Below are 12708 nucleotides of genomic sequence, written 5' to 3'. Positions count from 1 at the left end.
TTCCTGCCACAGTTTGCTTATGAAAATTGGGGCTTTGGAGAACCTAATAATCATCTTGGAATTGAACTCTGCGCTGAGCATGGACGATTTTCATGGAATGACAGGCACTGTGATTCGTATCAGAGTTGGGTGTGTCAGATTCGCAGAGGTATGTTATCAATAATTCTAACCCCAAAAATTTCTATGTCGATGTATTGCTATAAAGTAGCTACAAGGATATAGTTATTTCTAAAATGATGTTCTACAAATGTACCATTTATGAAAATGTAATCATATATAGTGTTGATTACTATATTGTATGTGGCTAAGGAGGATCAGTGCCACAGACTAGTTCTCATCTAAAGCTGAGAGGAAGTCTTTGTGGCTGCTTTCCACCTCCTCACTTTCAGCGCCCATGAATAAAACAGCAAAAAGAACAAGTGATTGACAGAATGCTGAATAATGTCAAATAATAACCCCCAGTACAGAGATCTGGTTCAAAATCCATTGTTCGTTTTCTCACCATGCCATTTCAGTTGGACCCTGCCATGTGCAAATCAACATTGACCCTGCAATCCATGAAAACAGTACACCCATAACTGCTAGGCCAGGTCCTCCTTGGACTGGAAACAAGCATCCTATGACTGTTTTCGGGGAATCTCCTCCCCTCAGCCAGGATAGTTTTGACAGAGGCATTGCGAGCATGGGACCCATGTCTGGGCATACCCATTGCACTTAGTGCAACAAGTGCAAAAAGAACAAAGGCTGAACAATATATAACACTCCCAGCTGTCGTGGCTAGTAATTTTAGGAGGTGGGGGGTGGAAGGGAAACACACATACAGGCGCACATACAAGTACAACCTCACAGCCATACAGCCATACATTCATACATGCACACGCACACACATCCACTCATAACAATCATTACCAAATATTCATATATACATGCCAGCAAGCATCAAACTTACCTGCAGCTCTGCTTCGGAGGTCACAGGAAACTTGGGACTGCTGCCTTCCCAATGAGGGAAGGCAGCAGTCCCAATGTCATCACAGAGTTGGATGGGGTCGGTGAGACTGCTGAACCCACCCCAATCTGTGGTGAAGTGCCACTGATTGACACTCAACCCTGGGCGCTTCAGGACTTGAAGCTGAAGCATCCATTTGCAAGGCAATAAGTGATGCTTCCCTTCATCACACGGGGGAGGGCTTCGAGGTCCTTGGCTGAGCTGAGCAGGCTACGCCCCCAGGACCTGTGACTTCCTCAGCCCAGCAAATTTCAGCTTTAGGGCATGTATAGCTCCTGGTTGCCTGACCTGAAAATGAACAGTGTCTGTCAGGTCAACCTTCGCTCAGTCTAACAAACACTGTTCTTAAGAGCAAGAGGTGAGTGGGTGTGGCCCCTCAGCCCCAATGGACTGGCCACAGCTGACTCCCAGTACAGAGATATGGGTCTAAATCCATCGATTTTTTGCTCACCACGCCATTCCAGTTAGGACCCAGCCATATGCAAATCAATCATGACCCTTCTCCTCATGGGAACAGTCAAGCCGAACTGCAAGGCCAGGTCCTCCCTTGATCAAAAACATGCATCCGAGGACTGGATTTGGGGTATCACCCCTCATCAGTCATGATAGCTTGAGTCTGGTGGAACGGCGAGAACAGGACCCTTGTCTGGGAATACCCATCCTACTTAGGATGACAAATGCAAAAGGAACAAGCAATGGACGGAATGCTGAACAATGTCAAGCACTCACCCCCATCTGGGCCTAAATCAATTGTTTTTTCCTCACCATGCCATTCCAGTTTGGACCCAGCCATATGCAAATCAGTCTTGACCCTGTTCCCCAGGGGAACAGTTCAGCCCAACCATTCTTCAGCATTCTGTCCATCAATTGTTCTTTTTGCATTTTTCCCCCCAAGTGGAACGGGGATGCCCAGACATGAGTCCCGAACTTGCCATGCCACTGGATTCTGGCTATCTCTGCTGATGAGGGGTGATACCCCAAAACCGATCCTAGGATGCTTGTTTCCATTCCAGGGAGGACCTGGCAGTTAAGGTTGGGCTGTTCCCATGGGCAGAGGGTCAGGACTGATTTACATATGGCTGGGTCCAAACTGGGGTTTTGTGGTGAGCAAACTAATCAATGGATTTAGGCCCAGATCTCTGTGCTGGGGGTGAATGTTTGACATTGTTCAGCATTCGCTCCATAAATTGTTCTTTTCACAGGAGAATGTACAGGATTGCCGAGAAGTAGGTGTTAGTATTGTTACATGTCCAAGAAATATCTACACTTCTCGTATTGCTGCAGATTGACAAAACTTGCAGTCAAATGGTTATATGAGAATTTTCCAACTCTGCTATAGTTACAAGTCTAGTTTCAATGAGCCAGAGGTACCTTTGGCATGGATTTTATACTTGGGCAAAAAACATTCCTAAGCACATGCAAATACAAGATAAATTCCTGTATTAAAAATGTTATTTCCACTATGACTCTTTTTGTAGAATTCAAATATTTATTAGTATTTGCAACATTAGAATACAATTAGATGTCAGGAGCATGATAGAACACAACAACAGTCACAATCATGAATCCCCATTTGGGATTAAGCACATATAAAATTCTAACTGTCAACAGTGTAAATCATACTAAGCCATTTTGAGAACATTTCTGGAATGTTGAGAGCACTGTGCTGAGAAAGCAAATATAGGAATATTCAGCTCATTGTTGCAATAAATAAATCATTGTCCCTGATGCAGGAAGTCAAGTAGTGAGACCAGATAGATGTAAAGCTGTACTCATCATCACTGAGTCTGTATGTTAAACTTTCTAGGCTTGCCTGTTTTGGTAGGTTAGTGATTCAAACAGTTTCACACAATATCCTGAGTGACTTCCAATTCCAGAGGATAATTTGTTTATCAGTCCTAGACTCTTTAATAGCTAGAGACCACAAATGTGAGTTTGGTTTTTACAACTTTTTGGATTTATTTAGCACTGTGTTAAAGTTTAATAGAATTAGGTTGTTAACTCTTTTACTAAAAGATATTCTTAAATAGCAGATTGTTATTCATGCCTTATTTCATGCAAAATTACAAGAATATCAAAAAGTGTATTTGTTAACAGAGATAGGGGCTATGCGTTACATTGGTCGGGTTGATGATTTAGCAAGAAAAGTACCAACAAATATCAACCATATTCAATATAGTCAGAGCAGACGTTCTAGGAAAGGTTATCGATTGAAGCACATGATGTGAAATTGCATAGGTTTGCAGGTTGTATTTTCTTCTTAAAGCCTTTTTTTCTTTGTCAATAGTAAATGTTTTTGCTAGAACTCAAGTGCCCAAATTAATGAGATAGTGAATATTGAACAGTCTTGTCTTGTCCCTTCATGTACAGTTCTTTGATCTCTTATAACAATGTTGGAAGTTCAGTATTGTTGGAGGGTGCACAAAGCAGCACGAAACATGTAGCCCAAGTTACTGTCACATATAATCCTACAGAGGTACTCCTTATTAATGCTATCAAAAGATCTCTGGATGTCAAATGTGATTATTGGGCCATCTGAGTGTTTGTAAATGCCTTACTGTAGAATCTTATTTCCTACCTAACCAAATCTTACAAATATAAAACCTGTCTCGTTTTGTGAACTAGCTTACAAATGTGTGACTGTCATGTCTCTGCCTATATTTGGTGAGTTGTTTATATTCATCATGTATTAAGGACCTAATATTATCGATGACAATCCATGGGATCTTTAGCATCTTTAAGATTGAACAGCTTAGTAGTTTGAATAAAGCAGGAATGTGACACCTACAAATTTATAATGTCTAAAAAAATTATCCGTGAATCCATAGTGATGTTCTCCTTTTTATGAAGTTACCCATTCCAAGTTTAGCTAAAGGATAAAAAGTTAAAAAGAAAAATGCAATAAAAGTTCTGAGATTATGGTAAAAGTAGAGCATCACTCCTCCTGAACACTGTTGTAAAGGTGGTTACATTGAAAATCGAAAGAAAATAGAAATATACTGATGGAAAGTAATCTAATGGTGTTTTCAGGATCACTGCACTAAAAGTGACCACCAGAGAGGTGCCCATATTTAGAATGGGGCCATGGGTCCATCCTGGTGGAAAACTTAACCTTTGCATGTAGAAAAATTTGATGGGGTAAACAAATAGTCAAGCAGTATTCAAATCAGCTACAGCATGGGTACTCACAAACTTCTCTCGGGGGCCAAATTTACAGTTTGGTTTGTGTCCGAGGGCCGCATCGCATTTAGAAAGAAGGAAGTCAATTTTTTTTTAAAAATGGACAGAATATGAATTAGAATCATTTAAAAAATATACAACAGAAAAGGAGTAATCATCATTTCAATAGAATCAAGACGTCCCGTCCATGAGAGAAAAACGGGTTCCCTCACATTCGCATTGTATTCTTTCTGACACAGCAACTGCTTTAAAGATCTTAGTCAAGCGGCTCAAGAACCGCTTTAACAACTCTACAGGGGCATCTCTTTGGTTTAGTCCAAAACTTGCCTTTGATTTTTTCCCCCAACTTTCTGAAGCGGGGGCTTCTAACAGCATTAGGACTATTCAGGACCTTTACGATAGTAATTGCGACCCGCTTCCTTTTGCACCTCTTGCTACAAATATGACCTCACCAATCTGGATTTTTATAGTTTTTTGAAGATTAAGGTTAAACTCTCAAATTTAAATTTTTTAAACACTTTCTCAAATTAAACTTCTAACCCGTTGGCTTTGAGCGGGGCATGTAGCTTCCCAAGTTTACAAATTTCTTTCGATTCCAAAATCCGCACAATGTTCAACTATTTTTATCACATAGTCCAAACATTTTGATGAAGTAGTTTATAAAGATATTTGTCTGAATTACTGGCTTCTGACTGGTAATCTCTCTCTGTGCACCAAAATTGCTCTGGTTCTTATCCAATCAAACTTTTTTTACAATACATTTGTCGATAAACCATATTTTAGAGGTGTGAAGTTAAGATTCTCCCAAGAAGGAGGGCGAAATGTGACCAAGATAAGTATCAATAAGAGAGACAGATGGAGGGGATTCAGAAGTATATAACATTTATCAAATTTAATGAACTCATCTAAGATGTCCTGATCTTTAAAAAGATGTTTCCCTTCCAATTATTGAATGGATTCAATCAACACATGCTCTTTCTGAGATTTGAGTTCATTAGCCAAAAGTGTGCCTACTTTATTTTGTCCTTAATACCAAGCACCACTACGTAGGAGAATAGATGAGGCATTATCTGTAGTTATTTTATTGAAATGAAGCTTCGCACGAGCAAGCTCCCGTAAAGTAGAGTCAGATGAAGAAGTATAAAATTGATGTTCTAGACATTTAATGTTAGCTAAGAGAACTTTATGGTGATTAAGGGACTGTTTCTTTATTTTGAAAACAAAATCTATAACAAAACCACGGGCAGTAGCCTTAAAAGCATCCAATATCAATGTCAATATCAAAGGGGAAGCACTAGGATCTGCATTTAAGAAAAAAAAATCCTCAGCAAAGGAGATGAAGAGGAAGAAAAAACTGATCTAGCAAGAGAAATTTAATAAACCTCCATATAGGAGACCAAGATTGCAACCGGAGCAAAGCAAAATCAGCAAAAACTGGGGCATTTCCAGAAACCGCAATAGGCTCAATTGAAGAGGAGATTTTGAGTCAAAGACTTAGAAAGAAAAACATAGTCCAACCTAGTAAGGGAGCCATGAGGCGGGGAGAAAAAAAATTCTGTTACATCTGGGTTACATAATCTCCAGGCATCTACCAGATGTGTCTGAGTTATTGTACTATGGAATTGTGTATGAGTTTTGTGAGGGATCATGCAAACTTGGGATTAGCGGTCAATAAATGGGTCAGTAATCTGGTTGCAATCACCTCATAGAATAAAAACTTCATCTTTATGTTGCATATATTTTTTGTAACATTAGGCCAGAAGGAATAATCCAGTTAAGTCGGATCATAAACATTAAATAACTCAGAGATATATTTTTTATGTGTAACTTAATTAACAGCCTTCTACCCTTTGAATGCATGTCATGAGAAACAACAGAAGATTTGATTTGACTTTTTATGAAATACAATAATTGTGCCATATTTCTTAGCGGACGTAGGAGACACTGAGACTGAACCAACCCAATTCCATTTCAACTTCAAAGTCGCTATCTCTGTCAAATGGGTTTATTGCAAAAAAAATAAATCTGGATTATAGGAGGCTAAATGAGATACAATTCTCTGTCTCTTAATAGGGTTAACAAAACCTTTCAAATTCCAAGATATAACTCTGGAGGAATAGAACTAAATATGGAACAACAAGATCACAGTAATGCAAATAGGGGAATAAAATAGTGAAACAAAGAGTGTATAGAAAACAAAATACAGTAAAGTCAATGAGGAAAAAAGGATTAAAGATGAAGAGTTAGAAAGAGAAAAAAGGAATAGGTGAGACAATAAGAAAGGTCAGTACATGTAAAAAACTGACGACTGTGATACTTACCGTCAAAGGGGAACAAGTAAAAACAAGGATTGGTGACAAACAAATAAAGAAAGCACAGCCAAGAGGATAACGCACCACATTGGGAAGCCAAAAAGAACAAGCAGGAGACAGGTATATAGGAAGTCCAGGTGATCTGTAACGATGTTAGGAAAAGAGGAAACAGATAAAGATATCTTAATAAAGGAACAATCTTCAAATTACTAACTGTAACAAAATCCAAATGAAAAGTAGATACAAAATATCAAAGACTGTTACATAAGAGTCAAGTTATAAAGGAAGGACCAGCAGTCTTCATAGACATCATAGAGTGTGAATGACATTTCCAGAGAGCCACAGGTTCTTCAAAGTTAGTGGTATGATTCTCAAAAGTAACCTTAATCAAACATTGATGAAATAAGCCATAGCATGTACCCAAAGCACTCAAAGGCAGTCGAAGCTTGAGGAAATCTTTCCTTCATTTAGCAGTTGATGTGGAAATGTCTTGGGACAAGAACAGTGTTACTCCAAACCAGATTAATTGCTTTTTAAGTTTGGCTGCATTTAAAACTTGTAGGAGATCAGTAAATTTCAAAACTAGGAGGATCACACCACGGGGCTTTGAAGGAGCAGATGAAGAATACTGATGGAAACCCAGTCTTTCAGCTCACTGGATATTTAAAGACACTGAGGTGGGAAGGTGTATACGTTTTGGAAGAAAAGAGGTGAAGAAAGTTGCAGGGTCATCTCCCTCAACACCTTCTGGAAGACCATATAAACGAAGATTGTTGTGCCTGTTCCTGTTTTAAAGATCCTGAGCAGGCATTTTTAAGAGCCGAACATCCTTCTCCAGAGAGAACATTTTTGCTGACACATCTAGTTAATCACTGCCATGCTGCTTCACCACGAACACCCTAGAATCCAGTGACGACCATTTATTATCCAAAACTTGGAGACGTGTATTAGTTTCCTCAATTTATGGCCTCAAAGCCCATATTTCCTCCAAAACAGTCCCCAACGACACAGGTGAGACAGATTTTAGCAGAGACGGAGGGTCCTGCTTTAGCCTTTTATTAGCAGAAGAGGGTGATTGCATTTTGGATGACACAATGGATGAAGACGCTGACCGAGAAGAATTGGATTGAGCCATGCTGACGAATTTGTGCATACAATCCATGGGGGGGGGCTCAACCTGACATAAGCAAACCAGCTGTAAGTCTTTTATTTGAATATAAAAAATGTTTACTTCGCCCATGTATTAAAAAAAGTGTTGAATCCAGTGTGAGTGTAGACAACCGGAGATGACTCCCAAAAAAGGCCCTCAACCCAGTGAAAGTAAGGCATCCCAATGAAGTAAGCCTTTAAATGTAAGCAGAGGGACCCAAAAATACTGCAAAAAATCTCCATAGCAATAGGGAGAAGTAGGGAGAAGTTAGGAAATGCAGAACCTCAGTAAATGCCCAGAGCTGAAGAGAATTCCTCCAGTCATGAAGAGATTAAAAATGGTGGCCGGATAGCAGTCACAGATGTCCCTAGACCTTCCCTAGAGCCAAAAGTAAAGAAGAAGAGTTGACAGGCAGTCTCACACGCAGGGGATGATCTGCTACAAGTACATCCCAAATGTGAGAGTGGAGCGGATCGGAAACCGCCAAAATTAAAGTAGCATTTCCCAGTGCAGAGCTCCATAATTTGGCGCCCTTTGTGAAAGGTGCTGTGTGTATTAAATGTTAAAAATAAAATGTCACTTACCTGTCTCACCTCCATCACAGTCACCCCCCATTAGAACTCTGCCACAAGGACACCTTCAGACTGAAGGGAGCGTCAAAATACCCTTGGTGGGACCCCGCCATCAGGATGGCGGTAGAGGGAAGCTCGAGAGCTCAGAATACTGTTGCTGTCTTCTGTGCATTGCGTATGAATCTAGATACGTCAGGCGTAACACCGTCAGGTTGACAGAGTGCTTGGGCCCGCATCCTGATGGACCAGCAGTAAGATCTAATTCAGGCCAAAAGTCTGCGCTATAATCAGATTTGACCCTGGAAGACCTGAAGCTAATATTTCCTTCCATTGTGGGTCTTGGGTGCAATTCCTTTTTAAACGTGTTTGTTGATTCCTCCAGCCAGAGGAGTAACAATTAGGCAATAAGAATAGCAAGTCAGGGGAAATGTAATTTCCCTTTGGGTAAGTACTTCTTCAGAGCCTAAGCAGATGAATTTAACATTTTCAAAGCGGTTCAATCTATATTGATAGTATAAATCCGATCACACATTAAGGAGGGGGTTTGGGGAACACGAGCCGTCACAGTCCTACTTGCTAGAGACACTCAGTGGATGCACGCATGATAGTCTACTGTCCTGCATAGCACCAAAGATAAAATTGCACAGCATCCAGGGCTCATAAAAAAGGATTGTGCTATAACAAGAAGAGTAATATGGCACTAATGTTCGTGCATAATATCCTGCTTCTAAATGCCAGTACTCATCTCCCTATACGGGACCCGACAGGTCTTTTACTCTGTGCCTAATTTGTAAATAGATAAGTGCCAGGGCTCTCCTCAAGTGACCACTGCCGCTTGTATCACAAATTTCCCTTGCTATGTTGCCAATAATAGTAACAACACATTTACTAACCATCACACTCCTACAAGTGTGACAATTTGGACTATTGTAGGCCCCCAAAGCTGTAAGAATGGCTTGGTGCAACAGATAATATTTATTTTTAATGTATATTGACTTAACAATTAACTGTTGTTGTGAATATCTCTAAATTAGCCAGACAGCGTCAACTTGTGGCAAACTGCCACAGGCACCAATATTGACAATTAAGTGCCAGTGCCGAGCACCAGAAATCACCCTCTCAAATTAAGCACTGATTTTACTTCATCTGGCATTTTCTCGATGGGCTGATGCTCCTGGAGACTATTTTTGAAAACCCAGGTCCGGTCCTGTCCTGGTGCCTTTGTCACTTTCTGTCCAAATTAATTTTTGAAGGATTGGGAGGATTCAAGAGAGAGACAAAGGGTGGGTGAGGTAGAGAGAAAGAGATGGAGGAAGGAGAGAGAAGAGAAGAAGGCAGAGAGAGAATCGATAGATAGATGGAAAGAGAAAAACTCAATAAGCAAAAGGGAGTGGGGCTGGTTTAAAAAATGTTTCCAGTGCTGCTGTTGGTTAGTCTGGCCTTGTCCCTACATATACTCCATGGACTGCCACATGGAACTTCGGAGGCTTCAAGGTACAATCATTTATTGTCATTCCAACAACATTGACTGCCCAGCTTGACAACAGGAGTTTTTATTGCTGTGAACTAGCTAGCACAAGATGCAAACCTAATTTAATACAGCCTTGATGACTATCATCATGCAAACAATACAACCCACCTGGAGATCCCAGTTTGGGACACGACACGCCCAGAGGATTTCTGTATATATTTTAGCAAAATATTATTGTACATTCACTAGAATAGCACTAGGCGAAATGTACTTTATTTGTATTCTTTCCAATTTCAACAAACTAAGTTATCTTTTGAGGTGGAATTGGACTTGATGGGGGATTTTAGAAACTGTTTGGCTGAAATAATCCATATGCATTGATGGTTTGATGAATATCTTGAGAGATGATGACCAGAAGTATGTGGACGGCACCAAGAAACTGTCTGGTTAAAGTGTGCTATATTGAGTAGTTCTGACATAACACATAACATGAAGGATGCAACCACCAGGATCTAGGTCCCCTTCCAGGTGCCTGCAAAGCCAAACTTGCTAGACTGACTTACAGAGACATTTAAATTTTGGTTCCAACACTCAAGGATGTGTTCAGCAGCTATTGTTAACTAGTCTTGTCAATTTCAAAAGCCCTTCACATGAGCTAGAAAATGATAAATAGCTGGTTCTGAAGGACCACGCCTGTAGGATGACCCACCAGACTTCAACTGATTCTGTCATAGGCTGGCATGAACTACTCACATGTGCAGTTTCCAGACATTCAGGCTCACCTGGATAGAAGACGAAAGAGAGGGAGGGAATAACTTTTTTAGGTGCATTGAGCACTTATCAGCTATGGCAGTCTGGAACCCTAAAATGTAGTCTGCCTAGAGAGCCCAATATTTGTTTAAGCACTGGTCCATATGTATTCGGACAGTTCTTTAAGGACACAATGAAAACAAATACGGGCACCATTGATTTTGTTTGCAACATATTTTATTAAGTTTCTGATATAATAGATGTCAACTTAGAAGCATGAGAACAGTTCATATAGAAGTCCACAACAATAGAGGAAGTGCCTTCGGGAACTGTGTGATTCAAAGAATAAATGAAAACAACACAGCTCTCCTGAACAATGAGATATGTGATCAGAAGGATAGACCTAAAACCTGCATGCACAATAGTGTGTCAAGGAAGCACAGCGTAATCATTGGTAATGAGTATATGGCCATAGGTACCACTTAAGTGAATGCACAAACACAGGCAACACAGTCTTAGTACCAGATGAGGGTAATTCAAGCTACAGAGCCTCCGTCCTTGAACATTTTGTGAAGGAGCAGGGCAAGCTGAGACAACCCAACAATTCACTACAGCTCGAGGAGTGTAGGACCATCACTCTTCAGAGATGTCTCCATTTGGATAGAGAGCAGCCAGTCACCCTTCATCATCTGTCAACTGGCAATCCTGGGGGATCGTTTCACACGGTTGTGCATGCTCGGAACTGCATTATCCATTCTGTGCCTCATTTTTTAAAGTGCCCCTTAAAACTCTGCCGATTTAGACAATTCTTGTCTCCATCCCTTAAGGCCTTTGGAAAACTTCCAATTCATAAAGATTATCTGGCGAGTTACTATAAGTGTCAAATCTACAAATCTGGTGGTGAAAAGGATAGCCTTAAGTTTTGAGAAGAGTCCCAGTAGGCACACCGCTGGCAATTGACTAAGATTTCATTCTATGGTAACATTAATAAAATGTAGCATTGTAATCATCCAATCTCACAAATGTGATAACAATTAGCCTCCTCTGCTAGACAGGTTGCATATGCCCCAGGACACATATTTTTAATGGGTTTGAGGGTGTGATATATCCTGTAGAGGTAATAGCCCTAAATTAAATTAAACAAGGCTTTCCGGGAGGTGTGGGTGGCAAATCATTAGAATTGCAAATATCCCATAAAGAACCATGTTCATGGGGGTTTCTGCCCACTGCATGCCCAGGTACTCTATATAATCGCGAACACCACCCTGTACAGCAGGAATTGGTGTGTGACAAGTGAATACTCGCATATTAGCTCACAGAAGTCTCTCAATGGACAGTTAGCAAACCAGTGCCTGAGTGTGGTCACGCTCCTACTCATCCAGCCATGTAAACCAAACCAATTGCCCTCCAGGGGAAGCTGCATCAATGCTGTCAGTTGCATGTCTTTCATTTAAGGGAGCTGTATCCACGTTCTCTAAAGGGGGCAAACAGTGGAGAGTGTCGAACTGGAGCCCGGTAGGGCATTCTTAATTTGGAAATAAGGGGTTTAGCAATAAAGCAAGTACTACAGCAATATTGTGCACAAATCATGTCCCACTAGCAATCCCACTCTATTGGAAATGGCTCTATCTGCAGGGTCATCACCAAACATTTTGCCGTCCTCCTTCCCTGTTTGCTGAATTCATTTTTGTAGGCTTTAGAATTCTGGGCACTTTACCACTGCTAACCAGTGCTAAAGGGCATATGCTCAAAACATGGTAACATTGGCTTATTCATGATTGGCATATTAAATTTACTAATAAATATCTAGTGGTCTCTAGTGAAGTGCAATGTATGTGCCCAGGACCTGTAAATTAAATGCAACACTGATTGTTCCACCCACTTCAGTAGCCCTTTAAACATTGCTCAGGCCTGCCACTGCAAAGCCTGTGTGTGCAGTTTAAACTGCCATTTTGACCTGGCAAGTTAACCTATTTACCAGGCCAAACGTTCCCTTTTATTACATATAAGCCACCTCTAAGGTAGGCCCTAAGCAGCCCTAGGGGCAGTGTGAAGTGAATTTACTTTTGAGTTTAACGTGTCCTGATAGAGTAAAAACTGCTAAATTTGTTTTTCAGTACTGTACGGCCTACTTCTCCCATTGAGATTGCCTTCCAAAAAATGTAAGTGTCATTTCTGTTTGGGAAAAGATAGAGATTTGGAGCTTGGGGTCTCTGGACTCACAATTTAAAATTACAACTTATAGTGCTGTCTGATTTTGAGTTGTA

General features: G+C 40.5%; 1 protein-coding gene across 1 annotated transcript in view; it reads left to right on the top strand.

The window, feature by feature from the left end:
• Positions 1 to 12708, top strand: part of LOC147688870 (macrophage mannose receptor 1-like) — a 758166-nt gene that overhangs the window by 428767 nt on the left and 316691 nt on the right. The window contains exon 15 of the mRNA XM_086941771.1: positions 13 to 148. Within this exon, the coding sequence (XP_086797897.1) occupies positions 13 to 148 (136 nt within the window). The remainder of the gene's footprint in view (positions 1 to 12; positions 149 to 12708) is intronic.

This window comes from Lissotriton vulgaris, chromosome 10, assembly GCF_964263255.1.
Source record: "Lissotriton vulgaris chromosome 10, aLisVul1.2, whole genome shotgun sequence".
In the NCBI taxonomy this organism is placed as follows: domain Eukaryota; kingdom Metazoa; phylum Chordata; class Amphibia; order Caudata; family Salamandridae; genus Lissotriton; species Lissotriton vulgaris.
The sequence above is the reverse complement of the archived record's forward strand: the minus strand, read 5'-3'. Positions and strand labels throughout refer to the sequence as shown.